At 45.2% G+C, this 20313-nt stretch overlaps 2 protein-coding genes across 5 annotated transcripts in view; both read left to right on the plus strand.

Annotated features, from left to right (window-relative positions):
• The window catches only part of Gaba-b-r1 (gamma-aminobutyric acid type B receptor subunit 1), a 78005-nt gene that overhangs the window by 17296 nt on the left and 40396 nt on the right, over positions 1–20313 (plus strand). For 2 of the 4 annotated variants that reach the window (XM_077674423.1, XM_077674441.1), the window contains exons 8-9: positions 16904–16967; positions 18302–18379. In XM_077674423.1, coding sequence (XP_077530549.1) covers positions 16904–16967; positions 18302–18379 — 142 coding nt within the window. The remainder of the gene's footprint in view (positions 1–16903; positions 16968–18301; positions 18380–20313) is intronic. The other 2 variants (XM_077674431.1, XM_077674450.1) reach the window with 1 other exon arrangement.
• On the plus strand, positions 1071–7249 carry LOC144142731 (uncharacterized). Its single transcript, XM_077674410.1, has one exon. The coding sequence runs from the start codon at positions 1871–1873 to the stop codon at positions 3140–3142; it is 1272 nt and encodes a 423-aa protein (XP_077530536.1). The 5' UTR covers positions 1071–1870; the 3' UTR covers positions 3143–7249.

Genomic DNA, 20313 nt, shown 5'->3' on the forward strand with positions numbered 1-20313 from the left:
CTGATTGCAGTTCCTAAAGCAAACTCACCGGAGGCTGTCAGATGTAATTAACCGTTTTTAGTGCGCTGCTTTTTTTTTTTTTTTTTACTTTTTTGAAATCTGCAGGAAAGAAAACTGCAAAATTTTGTGGCAAAGTTCGACACAAATCGTGTGAGATTTTTCATTGAAAGTATAGTAGTGTGAGAACAAAGAGAAGGCAGGCATGAGGATTCCCTCTCTACAGTTTGTTCATCCATAACTTCATATCCCATCTGAGTGCAGAGTAGTGCCAGTGATTCAGAACTACATTTTCTTTTGATATTTTTTAGTCGTAAAAACTTTCAAATTCAAGTTGAGGATTTCATGTGTGGTTGTTTTTAACCATCTGAGGTTCTTTAGCAGGAATTTAATTCTCAGTGGACGAAGATTTACCCTACCCATCTTCACATTTTTGTGTGCACGCATGCTTAGTGGACACTTCTGGCACATTATTTGACAAATAAAATGCACCTCTCGGTGAGTGAGTATCAAACATCACCGGTTCCATAATAACCACTAAGTTGCAAGTCCTCTGCTGATAGAGCAGTAAAATTGCAGGGATTTATGGTGAAAGCTAATGAGTTCTAGGAAGCAAAAGAAAGAATAGTAGCACGTGCTTCAGCCCGTTGTTGATTGATTGATTGTGGGGTTTTAACGCGCCGACGCAACGCAGGCGATGAGGCGTGCCGTAGTGGAGGGCTCCGGATTAATCTTGACCACCTGGGGATCTTTATCGTGCGCCGAAATCTCGTACACACGGGTGTTTTTGCTTTTCGCCTCCATCAGAAAAGCGGCCGCCACGGCCGGGAATCGAACCCACGACGTCATGCTCAGCAGCGCAATGCCTTAACCACTGAGCCACCGCGACGGGTTTTCAGCCCGTTGTTGCTATGGGTATTGGTGTCAAGAAAAGAAAACCGACCCAGGCCCACAGCCACACTTGGTGCACACCGTATTTTCACACATATGACTCACCCCTTCAAAAAACCTGTACCCCACTGTTGCACCCATAGAGAGAAACAGGAAAGAAAAGAAAAAAAAAAGAGAGGCCAAGGGAGGGAAAGGGGAAGAGGCGATTAATAGGTCTGAAAGACCTTTTCGGTGGCACGTGCTGCATTCGCAGTGATTGTTCCGAAAATTGCATCTCTTGTTTGGTGAATGCGATAGAAGGGAAGCTGACACATTCTCCCTCGCGCCCAGATAACATTGAAAATGCTTCGAAAAATCTCATGTCTGAGTGTATCTTTCAATCTTAACAAAATAGTTTTGTCGAACAGAGCTTCGCATTTGCACCTCGCACAGTGCGCGGCCAAGTTCTCTGCAACAGTTCCTTGCTGGCACACATATCTATGCTCTTTCAGCCTTTCATTGATATATAGCTACCGCAATCCAGCAGGATCTTATAAACAACACCCTGACCTTTCACATTGCCCCGCAGGGGGCATCTGCTAAAGCAGATGTTTGCGTGTACTGTGCGACACCACGGACCCCGAGCACCCACGTCTAGCCGTACGTGGCAGCGCCGTGACCGGGGAAAAGAGGGTCCTGGTGGTTGAGCCGACGCCGAGTGCTTGGACCTTTAAGGCCCCTTGGCGAAGGCAACACACCACTTTGGCCTCCGCTTCTCGTAGACGGCACCTCCGGTCTGACCCGCCCGGGGGGAATCGGCAGTCGCCTTTTCCTGTCCTCCCCTTCAACCTTTGACTTTCCTATCTTCTCTCTAACAACTTTCCTGTCGTCTCGTTCTTTCTCAGTTTCCTTTTTTCCTGGCGGCTAGGGTTAACCTTGTGTGGCGGACAACCCTGTGTTCAGCCATATTTGGTTATAGTCGCGGTGTACAGCTGGCGTAGGCATGACTTGGTCACGAGTTCATGTCCCGTCCCCTTGTTGGGCTCCATGGTGGGTGGCTGGCACCATGGCCGAACAGTTTTTTCAATTTATGGCTTCCTTTTTTCGCCCATCTGATCCCTCTCGTAAAAGAGGAGGCACCGATGCAACCGCTCAGTTTTTCACGAAGAACGTTGCCAACTTTCCACGCTTCCACGTAATACACAGCAGTGACGAAGAGAAGACTGCCCGACTTGTATCGCCATTTCTAGTCGCAAAGACCCTAACTGCCACCATTGGGGAAGGCTATAAGATCAAGAAGCTTGCAAATGGAGACCTTCTACTCGAAGTACTTTACAAACATCAGCTCGACAAGCTCTCAGCGTTAACTTCTTTCGGAGAAATTCCTGTAACTGTCAGTGAGCACCGATCACTAAATACAGTCCGCGGAGTCATCTCAGATGACGACCTAAAGTATGTGTCCGAGGAAGAGCTTCTAGAAGGTCTGAAGGAACAAAATGTGACAAATGTCTACCGTATCAAAATCAAAAGAGAAAACAAAGAAATTCAGACAAGGCATATCGTCCTCACCTTTGCATCAAGCATCCTCCCAGAATCTGTGGAGGTGGGCTATACCAAAATGAAACTTCGACCCTACATCCCCAACCCACGGCGATGCTACAAATGCCAACGCTATGGCCACGGCTCATTGAACTGCCGGGGCCAACAGACATGTGCGAAATGTGCCTCTCATGAACACCCTCCTGAAAACTGTCAAGCCCAAACATATCTTTGTGTAAACTGTGAGGGCAACCACGCAGCGTACTCACGTGTTTGCCCTGCATGGAAAAAAGAAAAAGAGATAATAACACTCAAAGTAACAGAGAACCTGACATTTCGCGAAGCACGGAGGCGACTCTCCTCGGCGCATACGCGACCCTACTCCGTTGTGGTGCAACAGGGCGCAGCATCACAGCGGTCTTCGGCGCTTGCTGAAGCCACACAGAGTGAGGTTCCAGCAAGGCACCCCGCGCCCCCGGTGGAAGCAGCTAGCGCTGCGCCACCACCTCCAAAGCGGGCTGCACGGACCCCTGGTTCGGCAGTCTCCAAGGCCTCACCCCACACGGTGAGGTCAAACAGTTCGACACACGTGCGTTCTGCACGAACCTCCAGCGTCTCCGAAGAGACGATGGACACATCTGAAGGAGGTTCTGCGCCCTCTACGTCGGATGGGCGGCGGAACTCCCTAGACAACATAAAGAGAAACAAGCCCCGAATCACAGGACCGAAAACCTAGTTTTCACCCCACCAAAAAAAGCAGCATGGCATTCATTGTCCACTGGAATTGCAGAGGACTTTTAAATAATTTAAATGACATCAAAGACATCTTCGCCACACACTCTCCTGTAGCCGTTTGTGTTCAGGAAACAAACTTAGGTCCTAAACACCATAATATACTCAAAGGTTACCAGGTCTTTCGCTGCGACCGAGAGCAGGCGAGTAGGCTCTCGGGCGGAGTGGCAATAATTGTCAAAAATGGCATAGCAACTCGAGAAGACAAACTTAAAACTAGGCTAGAAGCAGTGGCGGTCACCCTGCTTGCATTTAAAACAATTACAGTGTGCTGCGTGTACATTGAACCACACCTCACAGTAACACTGCAAGATTTTGAAGACTTGGTAAACCAACTACCGGAGCCTTTTTTAATAGTTGGCGATTTTAATGCCCACTCTTCTTTTTGGGGGAGTGAAAAAACTGACGCAAGGGGGCAGATTTTAGAGGATTTTATTTTATCCAATAATGTTTGTCTTTTAAACACCGGCAAACCTACATACTGCTCTCCAAGCTCAGGGAAAATGAGCTGCATAGATTTATCCTTTAGTTCACCGAGTGTTTTTAGCGATATTAAGTGGGATGTCATTGATAACCCATACGGGAGCGATCATCTACCTGTAATCATTAGCGTAACATCATCATCACCAACCATTATCCCGACAAAACCACGCAGGTGGAAACTTCAGTTTGCCGACTGGGGTCTTTTTACTTCCGAAGCTACTTTAGACCAAGTTTTTTCGGACACACTGAGCATCGACGAATTGAATGAAAGGTTTACATCTTGCATCCTTAAGGCTGCACGGTTAGCTATTCCACAGTCCTCGGGAATGGTGAGACAAAACAACAAAGTATGGTGGACACAAGAGTGTAAGGAAGCCAAAAAGCAGCAAAACAAAGCATGGGGAGTCTTCCGAAGATATCCAACGCAAGAAAAGTTATTAGAGTTTAAAAGGAAACGAGCTAAAGCCCGATACATTCGGCGGAATGCCGAGAAAGATTCATGGAAAAATTACGTCTCGTCTATAAACAGCTCAGTCACATCAAAAAAAATGTGGGAGCAAGTTCGGAAACTCAATGGCACGTACTCCCCTTTTACAGTTCCTCTTCTAACAGCACCTGGTGTACAAAGTAGCCTAGAAGAGCAGGCGGATATACTGGGTGAACATTTCTCCAGCGTCTCCAGTTCTGTGCATTATGCAGAAGCATTTTTAAAATACAAACACACTGTAGAGAAACAAAAACTTCCAACACACGGTGGTATAAACGAACCTTATAATAGTTTAATAACGCTCCAAGAATTGAAGAGAGCTCTATCGGCCGGTAAGCAGACTGCACCCGGCCCAGATGATATACATTATGAAATGCTCGCACATCTTTCGGGTCCTTCTGTAGAAGTACTTCTGAAGTTTTTTAATAAAGTTTGGGTATCGGGAAGGATGCCGGTAGCCTGGAAAAAAGCATTCATTGTAGCTTTACTCAAACCCGGAAAGCCGCCAACCTCCCCAAGTATAGTTATAGACCAATAGCCCTCACGAGCTGTCTAGCCAAAACTTTTGAACTTGTCGTGAATACCAGGCTAAGTTTTGTACTACAATCAAACGAACTTCTTGACATTCACCAGTGCGGGTTTAAAAAGGCGTGCTCAACAACTGATCATCTTGTCCGCCTCGAAAATACCGTACGAGAAGCATTCATACACAAACAACACTGTCTTGCTGTCTTTTTTGATCTGGAGAAGGCTTATGACACTACGTGGAGGTTTGGAATAATGCGGGATTTAGTAGAGTTAGGCATCCGTGGAAGAATGTTGAATTGCCTGAATGACTTCATGGCAAACCGTTCATTTCACGTACGCCTGGGCTCAACCCTCTCGAGAACATTTGTACAGGAGAACGGGGTCCCTCAAGGGTGTATTCTAAGCACAACACTGTTCGTTGTAAAAATGAACTCCATATGCAAAATAATTCCAAAGTCGATTATGTACTCTGTCTATGTTGATGATCTTCAAATTGCTTGTACATCTTCCAATGTAGCAACATGCGAGAGACAAGTACAGTTGACTATAAACAAACTGACAACATGGGCAGACAGAAATGGTTTCCAGTTTTCAGCACACAAAACAGTGGCTATTCTCTTCTCTCTCAAAAGAGGCTTACAGACCAATCCGACCCTACACCTCAAGGAAACCGACTTACCCATACAAAACGAACACAAATTTCTAGGCATAATGTTCGACAAAAAACTCACTTTTCTGCCCCACATCAATATGCTTAAAAAGAAAGCTTCGCGAGCTCTAAATATACTTAAGGTTCTGTCACGGAAACACTGGGGTTCCGACAGATCATGCCTTCTACAAGTTTATCGCTCCGTTGTTCGCTCCTGCCTAGACTATGGTAGCATTGTTTATGGCTCCGCGAGACAGTCCTACTTGAAACGATTGGATCCCGTTCACAATTTAGGTTTACGTCTCTCGTCTGGGGCGTATAGGACATCCCCAATAAACAGCCTCTACGTAGAAACAAATGAACCACCACTCACATATAGAAGAACAATGCTCACATGCTCATACGTACTAAAGATCCGTTCACTGCCGAAACATCTGTGTTACCCCATAGTTACAAAATGCCCATCTAGAACACTGTTCAATAATAAACCCCAAGCTATCAGACCATTGCTACTTCGGTTTGAAGAGAGATGCCAAGAATTCACTACGCTGCACACATTACCTCAAATTTCCCATAGACAGAACCAACTACCCCCTTGGTATAGTTTTCCTACAACATGTGACTTCACACTAACACGCCTTCAAAAAAAGCAGACACCGCAAGAACATATTTTGCAGGAATTTTTGGCACTAAACGAAAAATACAAAGACTACACCTCATTTTACACAGACGGTTCCAAAACATCATGCTATGTTGGGAGTGCAGTAGTGCAAGGGAAATGGGAAAAGGTGATCAGGCTACCCCAGTGCGCTTCGGTTTACACAGCTGAATGTTATGCCATTGCTGTGGCGGTAGAAAGGATAATGAGGAATAAAATTAAACGCAGTATTATATATACAGACTCTCTCAGCGCAGTCACAGCAGTGCAATACAAAAATGCAGCTCAACCTCTAGTAGGAGAAATAATGCACAATTTGGTAACAATCACAACACAAGGACAGGAAATTAAGTTGTGCTGGGTCCCTAGCCATGTGGGAATCAAAGGAAATGAGAGAGCCGACGTATGTGCCGCACAGGCGGGTAACGGAACAATAGAGACAGTACAGATTCCTCACAGCGACTGCATGAAATTTATACAGAGCAAACTGAGGGAAACTTGGCAGTCCTCATGGGATAAGGAAATCGACAACAAACTCCACCTGGTTAAACCCACGATAGAAGAGTGGGAATCAAACAGACATGAAGAACGCCTCAAAGAAGTGATTTTATGCCGTCTCCGCATTGGACACACACATCTTACACATAACTTTCTTCTTATGAAACAAGACAAACCGAGATGTGAAGATTGTGACCAGGAACTTACAGTAAATCACATCTTATTCTCATGTACGAAATTCGAGGCCTTGAGGAAAAAACATTTTAGGCTGTTCTACAGCGAGCAAATTCCATTTCACCCCAGCCTACTTCTAGGAGAGAATGCTGTTGTCAAACTTCCCTCTGTCTTTAGTTTTTTAAAAGAAGCTACACTTCTAAACAAGCTATAACAAGATAAAGCAATCGGTTATTATCCACAAAAAACACAAAACCTTTTGTTTGGCGCATGATAGCCTTAGTTGCTTATGCGCCATAAAACACAACACAACACAACACAACACAACTTTCACATTGTCTTGGATGCACCGCTTTCTGTTTTTGCCTCTACAGCCTTGCACAAGCTACCAAGTTTTAATGGTGCCGTAAATACCACAGGAACGTCATGTTTTCCCCCTGACTTTTTTTAACCGGTGTGAGATGCCATGAACATATTTCAAGACAGCGGGTCGCCTCTTAAGCCTCGCTCTTTCCTTTCCATCGTCTTTTCTATTCACAATTTTCTTCAACACTTTTTCTGACACAGAGACTAGAAAATACAGTGTAGACCATTTATAACGTAACCGCTTATAGTGCGGGACCGGATATAACGCGGGTTTTTGCGACCACCGGTTTGCCTCCCATAGAACTCAATGCATAAGCATACCGATTAAGATGCGGTTGGCCGAAGCACAATACCGTTTATAGTGCGGTTTTTCGGCGGGTCTGCGGATCGACCGGCGCAGCTGAGGCATCGTTTTAGGGTAGCAAAAGAAAAAAGAAAGGATGAAATCGGCCATCTGACGCAGCGTGCACCCCTTGCCCTCCTCTAACGTAGACACCCAAAGAAAAAAAATAAGCACCCTTTAGTTCGTGCGTACCTGATAAGCACAATTGACCTTGCTTGATGCATCTCGGAAGATAGCGACAGTCTCCCCATCCGCGCGCGGCAAGTTGATTTTATTAATCGTGAACCGCATGGCCCGTTTTCGCGCACGAAGCGTGCACATCGGCGTTGCGCGTTTTTTTTTTTTTTTTTCGTGCTCGTATCGACGATTCCGCACTCGCGGTGGCTTCTTCGCGTGGCAGTGGGAGGAGCCCGACGACTTGCACCAATGGGGAGACGCGTACCTAATGGCGGGAGATTCGAAGCGCTCCGAGCCGGCTAGCCGCGCCGGAGATGTTTAGGCTTACCACCGCGGTATTTTTTGGTGGGCGCTTTCACAAGCAGCGTAGATGGCAGTTTATATTCCACTTTTCGCCCACATTATTAGCTCTTTTCTTGCATGAGCATCTTCGCTTGCGCCCCGTGCGGCATTTCAGCGAGCGGTTAGAAGCGGTCGCTGGAACTTACTGGAACTGCCTGCACCGCTTCACGGCCAGTGCCGACGCCATGTTGCCGCCTCTTACCGCGCCGCCCACACCACGCCAGTTGTATCCGCGCTGGCGTGAACTGCACGTTTTCGCGATACCAAATCTACCACGCGGTTCACGCTTTAGAACGTTGTTGCAGATAAGCCACCGCTCTTTCCCTTTCCGAACATTCGAGCCGCGCGAAGCCGAAGATTTCCACCACCAGTACGTTGCGCTGATAAGCAGCCGCCTTCGGCATCGTGAACACAAGGTGGGGTAAAAAAAAAAAATCCCGCTGGCGTTCTTATCACGTCTTGCGGCATCTGTTCATAGACGCTAAAAACGCAGCCATGGTCTTTCAAAACAAACACAACGGAAGTTAAAGCCGCGCTCGCCGTTTGTGAGACTGCGCTTTTGCCCTGCAGCAGCGGCTGATGTTAAAAATAATACGAAATATAGACCGTGCCTTCGTTTTTAAGTGCTGTGCGTTTGAGTGATGATAAATATAGGTTGACTTGAGAGATAGGTGGCGATGTGGTTGAATTGGCGCGTGTTTTGGTTATAGTGCGGTACCGCTTATAGTGCGGATTTTTGCGGCTCCCGCGGCATACGTTATAAGCGGTCTACACTGTAATCGTGGTACTCGCTTCTCTTTAACTGGCAAACTTGGTTGCAAAGGCTTTCGTCGAGACAGGGATAACAGGATAACAGGAAAAAAATTACATGAGAGCAATCTTGCTGGCGGAGTCACGAGCTAACGCTGAGCTCTTACCACCCTGCAGTTCACTATTGATACGACACTTTCTCGGAAAGAAAACAATAATTTATTGGGGCGAAAACTGCGTGAGTGTAGCCTGCTTCTTGGAGCCCAACGCGTTGCTGGTGACTGCTTGCTCCACGGTATATAAACAGTCGACAAGCACAAGACCGCTGCCCTCAATGGCACTGCAGTATCGCCTAGCGGGGCCACGGCAGCGACGGCTTCGCTCGTGCTCGGAAGCGGTACGGAGTCCTCGGCGTCTTCGACAGAGCGGAGACAAGCATGGATACAAGCGAATAACGGCGAACCCAGTGAACCAAGCAAGTGCGGGCAGCAAGTGGCGCGGACTTGAAGTTTGGTGACACTGCAGCCCGCAGCGCCCAATGATGTGGCGCTTCCGGCTTTAACGGCATGCATGCGTGGAGCTGGTCCACTCTGTCACTGCCGGTTTGGACGCGCCGGAGCTCGCGCGGGAGTCACAAGCGACACCCGCGCCATCACTGCGCGCCGATGTATTGCGGGAAAGCATGCCGCATGCCTAAGGAGAGCGAAAATGCCCGCTTGGGAGAGTTCGATATATCCATTGTGAGCAAAATCGCGTTCGATATCAAAAGTTTTAAATGCATGTCATTTTTACCAGAATTATACAAGGGTTCGATATAGACAATAATTCGATATATCCATGTTCGTTATAAGCGGGCTTTACTGTACCAATGGCGCACATTTCTTATATTTGTAACAAAACAGAAAAATCCTACAACAGGCACATAAATACTACCAATGAATTATATTATTTGGCAACCCCGAATAATTTGTTAGCTGTCACCTTATCGAATGTGTTAGCCACACTGTTGTTAAAAGTAAGCTTTAAACTTTAGTAAGCTTTAAAGTAAGCTTTAAAAAGTAAGTTAAAAGTAAACTTGCCAGCTGGGCAGACAAGAACGGTTTTAAACTTAACCCAGAAAAAAGCACCTGTGTTGTCTTCTCCAGGAGGCGTGGGATCCATCCAGACCCAGACACTATCCTTAATGGCATATCGATTCCTGTGAGGAAGGAACACAAGTTTTTAGGTGTGGTGTTGGATGAAAGGCTTACGTTCATCCCTCACATTAAACAATTGAAACATAAATGTCTAAAGGCTCTCAACATTCTTAAAATCTTGTCCCACCAGTCGTATAGAACGGATAAGCAACTCCTGTTACGTATTTTCACAAGCCTAGTGGGGTCTAGATTGGACTATGGGAGTGTTGTGTATGGGTCAGCCACTAAAACAGCACTTAAAATGCTCGACCCAGTGCTTCACTTGGGGCTTCGCCTCTCTTGTGGCGCATTCCGTACGAGCCCTGTACAGAGTCTTTACGCAGAGTGTGACAAATGGTGCTTATCACACCAGCGAACCTATGTTGACTTGTTATATGCCTCTAAAATTTCATCAATGGACAACCATCCTTTTAAAACGGTTTTTAATGATACATCCACATCAAAGCTCTTTTTAAATCGCCCATCCATTCCTGTTCCCTTCTTGCTCAGAGTAAAGGACGAGGTCACTATTCATGAAGTCTCCTTTGTAGACACATTCAAGTCATCTATCACTGATCTTGTAGCACCATGGCATCTTCGTCCTGTTGCATGTGACTTGTCTTTCTTAAAATACAATAAGAACAGGACACCAAAAAGTGGGATTTTGCAGCATTTCATGTATGTGCAGGATAAATACAAGGCTGCAGAGTTTTTCAGCGATGCATCGAAAACGTTCACTGCAGTGTCTTGTGCGGCGCATGGGCCAAATTTTGAAGCATATAGAACAATGAATGTAAAGACAAGTATTTTTTCGGCAGAAGCATATGGCATTTTTCTTGTTGTAAGTCACATAGTTGAACATCATATTCCTAAATCCATCATCTATACAGATTCGCTGAGTGTCGTCTGTACATTGTCATCCGGAGAGTCCTCGAAAAACCATGTAGTTCACCTTGTCTTGAAATCAATTGTGCTGGCATATTCTTCAAACCTTGAGGTGACTGTGTGTTGGGTGCCAGGCCACTCTGGCATCGGCGGAAATGAACTGGCGGATGAAATGGCCGCCAATGCTGCACTTCGAAACACAGTAGACATAACAACACTACCTTACACAGACCTCAAGCCACACATAAGACAACACTTGCGCAGAACATGGCAAACACACTGGAATGAACAGACAGACAACAAACTACATGTAATAAAGCCACACTTGGGACGGTACACATCTGACTCACACAACAGACACACTGAAGTCGCCTTGGGTAGGCTGCGGATAGGGCACACCCATGCGACGCACTCGTATCTGCTGACGGGATCTTCCAGACCCCAGTGCAGCAGGTGCGGAGAGGCCCTATCCGTAGTGCACATACTAATCACATGCAAGGCACTTCACACAACACGTCACAAACACTTCAGAGAACTCTACAGACAACATATTCCCCTACATCCATCAATGTTTCTAGGTGACGATGCCATGGTTTCCGTGAAACGTGTGTTTGAGTATTTGTCAGACGTCAAGTTTTTAAACCTCATTTCCTATCACGCATAATCAAATCTGGCCCTATACACCAGCCATCACCATTATCTTTAATTGATTTTACTATGTTCGGCTTACACGTTGTTATACCTACCCTTGTGTGGTAATCACTTCTCTTTATAAATAACCTCTTCTTTGGCGCTCTTTGCCCTTGTTGGCCTTGCGCCATTAAACACTAACCATCATCAAAAGTAAGCTTTAGTTAATGCTCACTCACTGCATTATTGGTCTGACCACAGCAATTCCTTTTGCGATAGCTATACCGAATGTGTGCATTACAATCAGCATGTCATCGTGCTGCCTGACCCCCGGCCATCGTTTCGTGTGCTACATTGCGGAATCTTATAACAGATTATGCTGTTACAAAATGAAAGGGAATTTGACGCGCGGAGCATGAGATTGGACTTTTTTGGGTAGATGCTCTTTAATTCGTCCACAGCAGTACTTCCCTCCGGAACGAGTAGCAGTAGAAATAATGTAGTGAGTTGGGCAGTCAGTACAAGTGCACCTTCGAAAAAAGCAGATCTGAAAGAGACAAAACTGCATCAGCAGCAAACGGCTTAGCCACTGAGCAGCTCCTGCATCAGACTTGTCAAGTATTAACAATTTGCAGGTGTCGGACCTTCTAAACAAATTACGAAATGCAAAAAGTTTGCACACAGCGGGTGTGGGCTTTCGCTGTTGCGCAGTGGAGCACTCCTGCAGCCTGATTGCTCCAATAAAGTCGCAGCTAGGGAAGGGCAAAGTCGTTTTATATCCCCTGCAAGCTGCCGAGAATGACATTTCGTTTGGTCAGCTTGCACTACACTCGCGCTTCCAGCAGCAACAGACCATTGCTACATTGGCGCTCATTCATTTCCCCTGTTGTTATATAGAGCATGATAATGTTCAATTGTCTGGAGGGGAAAGTGCATGAGCGGGTACGAAGGTGATGGTACGTGAAAGAAAAAAAAGGCCTGAATTGCATTGACTGTGCAATATCAACAACGGAGGGTCGAACTGTTTCGGCATGAACCGGTAACCGTTATTTCTTTTTTCGGTTCAGTTCCGTTTCGGGTTCAGCGTGCTCAAAAAATTACGGTTCAGGTTCGGGTTCAGTTCCGGCAAAAATACCGGTTCAGTTCCGGTTTTCGGTTCGGTTCGGTTCCGGTTCGACACCCTGATATATATATATATATATATATATATATTAGGGGTGTGCGAATATTCGAAACTTCGAATATTCGATTCGAAATTTTTGGTATTCGATTCGATTCGAACGACACTTTTATTGTTCGAAATATTCGAACCACCCAAAACTAAAAAAAAAAAAAATTCAGAGCGTGTCTCAGCAGCAAAGTCGCGAAGCATATACACGGTGAACGGTACGTGGTTTCGCAGACTGTATCGGTGTTTATTCGTAGTTACAGTGGACTCTCGATGATACGATTCTGGGGGTGCGAATTTCGGGATGATACGAATTTCCGGAAAGTCCCGGCGAAATTGCATTGTTTGCAATGGGCAAAATTTCGGCTGTTACGAACGGACCTGCGCAGCCCGGCGGAACATACAAACGAGCCGGCGAGGCACCCGACTGCCGAACGAGCAAGTGACGGCTCTCGCTCCCGTTTGTCACTCTTTCTCCAGAAACGGCCGGGCTGTTGTTTTCTGCTCGCGAAAACGCTCTGCACACGCCCAGCGGGCGCTAACACCGCCGCAAAACCACCCCCACGCTGCGCGCGGCGCGGCCGGCGGCGTCAACATGGCGTCGGCTCCAGCCGCGAAGTGGCGCGGGCGCTCGAGCGACCGCTTCTAAGCGCTCTTTAAAATGCGGCTCAAGGGAGACACGAAGTTGCTTGTGCGGTAAAGGAGCTGATAATGCATGCGAAAACGGTAATATAAAACATCATCCACGCCGCTGGAAAGCACCCATAAAATATTTGCCGGGGTGCTAAGCCTAACCATCTCCGGCAGAGCCAAGCCGGCTGCCTCGATCTCATCGCAAGTAGTCAGGCTCCTCCATTCTGCCGCGCGCGTCGTGCGTCATTTTCTGACCGAGGTAGGCGCTACCGCGGGCGCGAAATCGTCGATGCGGGCGTGAAAATACAGCACTCGCAGAGCCGAGGCGAGCGAATCGCGTGCAAAAACGCACCATGCGAATCACGCTTGACTGTTGCGGCGTGTAACGAGCTTGGGCACAGCGAGTGAGGAGACGAGCGCGAAGCTTTACGTGCTCCAGAAAGGACTGCTTTGCGACATGGCGGTTAAAAAAAGCATAAAAAAGCACGAATTTTTCACGCGAAAGTAAGAAAAGAAATAAACGAAAACTTTTTTCAGCGCTCAATGTTTTGTTCTGTGTTGGTTCATACGAATTTCGGATGATACGAATATTTTTCGTGGTCCCGCGAGATTGGTATCATCGAGATTTTGCTGTATCAGCGCGCGGCAATGTGCACAGGCTCGGGCATGCCAGCCACTAGTGTCTCAAGTGAGCGGTTGCTTTCGGTATCTGGTAAAGTGGTGACGAGCAGGAGGTTGTCACTGCTCCCTGAACATGTGGAGCAGTTAACCTTTCTCCATGTTCACATTTAAGTGAGTGCAGACCTTAAAGGAGCCATGAAGAGAAAACACAAGTTTGGTTCATTCAAAAGATTGTCTCGTTAGAATCATACTGACACCACTTTTAACGTAAACTTCGCTCAAATAAGCTACATAATTAGGAAAAACGGGAACGGTCATGCGACCCACCAGCTCATTTCCCGCAACAGAACCTATGTCGTCACATGAGCTAAGCTCTGCGATTGGCGGAGGCTGGCAGAAGCAGACGCAAATTAGGTAGAACTTACAAACTAGACGAACGAGCGATCTGCGCTTAAATTTAGGGCACATTCTTTACAAAGCAATAAAAATGATGGGACAAACAGTGGAAGTTACGAAAGCACATGTAAACATAGAAGTACTGATGCGTTCTGCTGTTCGTACTGCGCACAGCATGCTTGTTTAGCTGCACAGCACTACGGGGCTTGGGGTTGTCTCAGAAGACACTGGCCGATTGACGCAAGCAACGGTGTCTTACGTGACCCCATTTGTCGAGCGAGCACTGTTTCAGGGAACGAATATTTTCTCCCAGAACAAAAACAAGCCAGGTTTAAATGCGGGCAAAAACAAACCAAACGCTTGCCACGGTATGGTGGCACCATCTAGGTTACGGAACGTAAAGAAACGCGGGAACAAACCAACACCGCTGTACAGGGTGGAGACAACCTTTGAACGGTCCCGTGCCGCCGCAATTGGGCCAACGGGCTCAACGCGTTATTCTTTTCGTTTCCCACGAGACCTAGCAACGCGAAACAGACAATATGATTCAAACTTCTTCAGTAAGCCGCGTTGCGGCGATAATTTTAGCGCGGTTTTGACACAATGACTTGCTTCGGCGGCGAGCGAGCAACCGAAAATGGCGGCGCCAGCGTATACGTGTCTCTACCCTGTACGGCGGATGCGTGAATGAAGGTACTCTAGGCTGCAGAGCGGTCGGTTCCCGTGATGTCACTTGGGACCACGAAAACGCACGATTGAGCGGGAAAATCAAAATTTTAACCTAAATTGTTTAATTTCTCAGTGAATAAAGCACCGTTTGTATCCGGACAAGCGCTGGGGGCACTATAAAACACGAAATCTTTCGAATAAAACCAACTTGCATTTTCTCTTCATGGCTCCTTTAACCTGTTGAGTGCAATGGTATTGTGTAATTCCTAATTTTACTTTGTGTGATTTGTTGTGCACTAAAGTTGCAGTTTTTGTGTCTCTAGATGGTGAAAATTTTAATTTTGCAAAAAACAATAAGTATTTGTATTCGAAAAATATTCGATTCGATTTCGATTCGAACTTTGTTTTTATTATTCGAATTCGCTTCGAAATTAAAAAATTGATATTCGCACACCCCTAATATATATATATATATATATATATTTTCGCTTCATTTTTAATAAACATTTGTCAGTGCACAGTCTTTACATCAAGTGTATGTGTCCTTTTTTAGTCCGTCTCGAGTTATAACCGGCGCCGTTTTGGTTGTGTTTTGTACCTTGCAGAAATATTTCTGTCGCAACTGCAGTAAAACGCGTTAGCCGTTTGATCACCATCTTTCGTAAAGGGGCCATGTAGAGAAAATACAAGTTTGGTTCATTACAACGACTGGCCTGTCCCAATAGCAATGATGCCAGTTTTACTGCAAATTTCAAAGAAATAATCGAGGTATTAAAGGAAACATATGAAGCAACTTTCCAAAAAATTTTCTATTACATCACAGAGTCTTGTTTTTGCGATTGGTGGCCACTAACCAGTCACCTTTCAAGAAACATGACTGGGCAATTGTAGTGGGGCCTCTAGTTCCGTTGGATCATATCACTTGAATTCTAATGTGCAGTTCACGCACTGAGAACTAGGTGTTTACTGCTGGCCCATAACACATCATTGCTATCATATCACCTCGCTGCAGTGCAAACTTTGAAAGAGTTTTATTTCTTGAATTTTTCGTGTTTAGAAAACGCTTTGAAATGAAGCTGAGTGATTTTCCAAAGGCTAGTTCTTTCAAATTGAACAAAGTCATATTTTTCTTCATGGCCTCTTTATTCACGCTTTCGACCTTCGTTTGCACTGTAATCAACTAGAGTAATCCTGGGAGAAACACAATTGGAGCTGCAGTATTGCAGGCTGCAGACATGAAAAACAAGGTAGTGTTGAAACTGTACCTATGGCTCCTTTACAACTCTGTACAAATGTTGAACCATATCTTGATCCAAAAGACACCTCTGGCTGTCAGATGTACCGCCATCTGACACATCTGATGGCGCATGCATCTCTCTCTCTCTCTCTCTCTCTCTCTCTCTCTATATATATATATATATATATATATATATATATATATATATATATATATATATATAAGGTTAGTAGAGACAAACGAGAAAGACGTAGAAAATAGAAATAAGTGTACTGACGTTTCAGGGAGAGGACTCCCTTTCTTCAGAGTACTCTGAAAGTACTCTGAAGAAAGGGAGTCCTCTCCCTGAAACGTCAGTACACTTATTTCTATTTTCTACGTCTTTCTCGTTTGTCTCTGTCTCTACTAACCTTATTTTTTTCGCGCTCTGTGTGAGTTTTTATCTTTTCAGACTATATATATATATATATATATATATATATATATATATAACCCTCCCTCCCTTGCTCCCATTTGAAATCCTGTTATCTTTCGGTTTGCTAGAGGCTGTTGTATGTGTGCCGCTGTTTTAATAGCAGGGAAAAATAAAGCTCCCATCCCAGAGGCCTGGTTGTTTATAAAAATAAAAACAACCTGTTCAAGTGATTATCGCCTTTTTGCACTACTGCGGAAATCTGATTAAGTGAAATTAGGGGAGCCTGTTTAGTTTAAAGCTACGTAAGAGGCAGAGCATGGCGCTATCCCCCCAGAAACCTGTCATATGTTACTGGCACGTCAAGTGTAGATGTGCAGCCTTGTCTTGAATAACGTGCCTGCTTCACTGTTTTCTGTTCCAGGGGTTTGTGGCTTTCTCAGCCAAAGGTGATCGTATGGCCTGGACGCTTATTGAACAGATGATTGGTAAGCATGTGTCTTGAATTCAGGGGTACTGATAGTGACAGTAACACACAGACGCCTTTCTTGCACATGGGGAAACAGAATCGCTCATGTAAGGGCAGCACTTTTTCTTTTTTCTTTTTTTTCTTTTTTTTTCAGTTTTGTTGGTGCAGCTCATGCATGGGTATGCCACTTTTAGTTCACTTTTTGGATTAGCAGCGCTTCATTTATGCCGCTGTAACGCTGTCTGCGTCCAGCCACGCTCATTGGCGGTATTCATAGCTGTCACCGCTGATTGGGCTCAGCTTAATGATGCATGCATCTTTTATGCATCTCTGATCTGAGCTGGAGTGCTGCCACACCTATTTTTCGTTTCTGCTGGCTGCCCATTTTCTGTGCTGTTTGGATCATACAAAAATTTCAAGCATCTTGTGCAGTTAGCCTCTTTCTTTTTTTTTTTCCATACTGCAGGCAGCCAGTGCTGTTCAGCAGCAATGAAAAAAAAAAGAACAAAGAAGCAATAGCTACACTACTTGTATGGGGGGTAGAGCGGGATGAAAAAAACAAGATCGTGCACAAGATTGTACTGTGTGCTAGAAACTGTGGGGCAGCTGTCACAGTCAGTCGGATAGATTGCATGCAGCAGAACCACTGCAAGACAGTAAAGGGCATGGCGTGCTAATCTGTGGAGGCCATGGTGGAGGTAAAGAGGCACTGGTAATGGAGTTCATGGCACTGCAGGAGAAACGCAACTGTTGGTTTTCCAGCCCCTCCCCACCCCCCTTTTTTTGATCCTGAATTGTGGGCCGCCAAGTCAGTTGGGGATGCAGCCCTTACAAAAGTGCGTCCCTTAAATAGCATATGCAGTACAAAATTGTTAAGGCCTGACTTGGAAATATGAAAGGGCTGTGCAGGGCAAAGCATCATTGAATCGTGGAACAAACCTGTTTTGGGGATGTCATAGCTCATTAAAGGGACAGTAGAGTTGGGTCAGCCTTGTGACACCAAGTTGTTGTTAATGGATGAGCCACACAAATAACAGCATGGCTGTTTAGGGACGGATGGCGTTGAATATAGCGGTTGGACATCTATGGGAAAGGCCCCTGTCCTGCACTAGACATCAACAGGCTGGTGAGCTGGAATGGCAGGCTCCCTAACGGCACATGGTCTCAAGTGACCTTGGTGCCAATAGGAAATATAGTCTTCGATGCTATGGGCTGGGAGTGCCACAGGTGGGTGAAGCATGGCAGGAAAAAAATTGATGAGCTGGGTGCATGCGAGCAGTTTCTCCCTGTTAATTATTGACTGTCACGTCTCTTCAGCTCCCCTATTGTTGGTTTTCTTGTCTTCCTGTTCAGATGGCAACTATGTCAAAATTGGTTACTTTGACACCCAAACGGACAATCTCACTATACTCAACCAAGAAAAATGGACAGGTGAGCTCGTCTTTGTGTGTGTTTGGGTGTGCCGCAGTCGGCCGCTGTTTATGAAGCAACTGCTTTTTTTTAAATTACTCAATTAACCTTTAGAAGTAGAAGCTTTAGAAGTAGAGCAGTTCCTTTCCAGAGAATTCCTGCTACAATGTTAAGCGACAAAGTGCTGTTGATACCAAGTACAAGCGATCATAGGCATCTCGTACCGTTCCACTGCTCCTGGAGCGCATTAACCAGGGGGCCAGAATTGTATGGCACCACTGTTGCAACAGGCTACAGGGATCAATATCATTGAGGCAAGAGATCGCAGTATGGCCAGGTTGTTGTTTTGCATTAGACTTCTAAATTAAGCACCAACATTGCAGCAGCACTAGACTCAGCAATATGTTGCTGCAACATTAAACTCGGTGACATAACAGAAAACCTGCATATAATTTCCAGCATTGCACATACCCACATTTGTGAGTGAACAAATCAGAACTGATGCATTTTTATGCAAAGTGATGTAGTTAGGTTTTTGTGTTACTGAAGCTCATCACGAATGCACACAAGTGGTGAAATGCCCATCCGTGTGCCAGAACACACTTCTGTTGGAGCGGGTGTCCGTGCAGCAGGCCCTGGAACGGCACAGACACTGCTGTCCTCTCATTCACAATCATCGACATCGCAAGAAAGATGGGGCTGTATTCCATGCCTTTCATGTCACTAGCTGTGTGCAGGCAGAGAGTACTAAAGCGCGCATTCAACATGACACGCTGGGGGTGTGTGAATAGTGATTTGTAATTTTGGAGCAAATACGAAGCAAGTATTGATATTGTTTGAATATAGTTGCAAATTAAGGCGAATATTTTTCAATCAAAGCAAATATTTGGTGATTTCCAGTAAGAAAACTAAAATTTGCAATTTCTCAAGCATGCTTCAGTAATTATAGCGTGTAAAAAAATAAAAGGCTAATTCGAAAGGGCTTGAAAAAAATTTCTATGCTGTAAAACAAACATACAGAGGCTATCCTACTGATTTTAGCTTATTTGATAATATACATTTAATTTTCGTTATAACAAACACGGATATAGCGGATTCTCGGCTATAGCAAATTAAATACAAACTTTGGTTGGTCATGCTTGATTTCAATGACACTTATTTTATAACGAAACGGAAACCGGGAGAGGCGCCCACGATATCGGATCTGACAAAGAAATATTTGACCAGGAGTCTAAGAAGCTACTTGAAAAAAAAAAAACGAAAAAAAAAAAACAGTTGTCTGTAACTGCAGAAGTATAAAGGCCCTTTTGTTCGTGGACACTGTGGAAAACTTTCTCCTGCTCAGGGCTGTGAGTACCACCAGACGAAGATCACATGCTTCACCAAATAAATAAGGATGCAGGCCTGTTTTGTCAAGTAAACTTTGTTCTGTTGTAATTTCACATGCTCATGTTCTGGTCCATTGAGCTTGAAATGCAACAAGGACAAAGATGAGGTTTACCTTGTTTATAGCAGACTCAAAGCCTCAAAAAATGCATTTTTGTGTCAAGTATATTTGCACGAGCCAGATTTTTTACTTGTTAGAGCCGATTTTTACCTCTACTTTTACAACGAATATCAGATATACGGTAACAAACAAATTTGCTGTCCCTATACTACCTCGTTATAGCGAGGTTTGACTGTACTATATTTTATATAGAATCAACTTCCATATCACGTGGTGACCTCAACAACAAGTGCTTTAGTATTAGTGAAATCCTGGCAAGCTGTCTCCTTTAAAAAATGGAAACGTCAGTTTCTGGTGCATTCAAGTCAGTTCTAGGAAGGCAGCTCTGTGTATAGGGCAGCACAAGCCATAAAAAACTGACCTGGTTTTTAAATGCTCGTCTGCATGCCTTCATGGCATGGTGATGTCATCTCCACTTTGCACTTGCTTGCAGGTCTCTTCCCGTAAT

Source organism: Haemaphysalis longicornis, unplaced genomic scaffold (genome assembly GCF_048455015.1).
Source record: "Haemaphysalis longicornis isolate Haplotype H1 unplaced genomic scaffold, Haemaphysalis longicornis Haplotype H1 scaffold_1, whole genome shotgun sequence".
Classification (NCBI taxonomy): Eukaryota; Metazoa; Arthropoda; class Arachnida; order Ixodida; family Ixodidae; genus Haemaphysalis; species Haemaphysalis longicornis.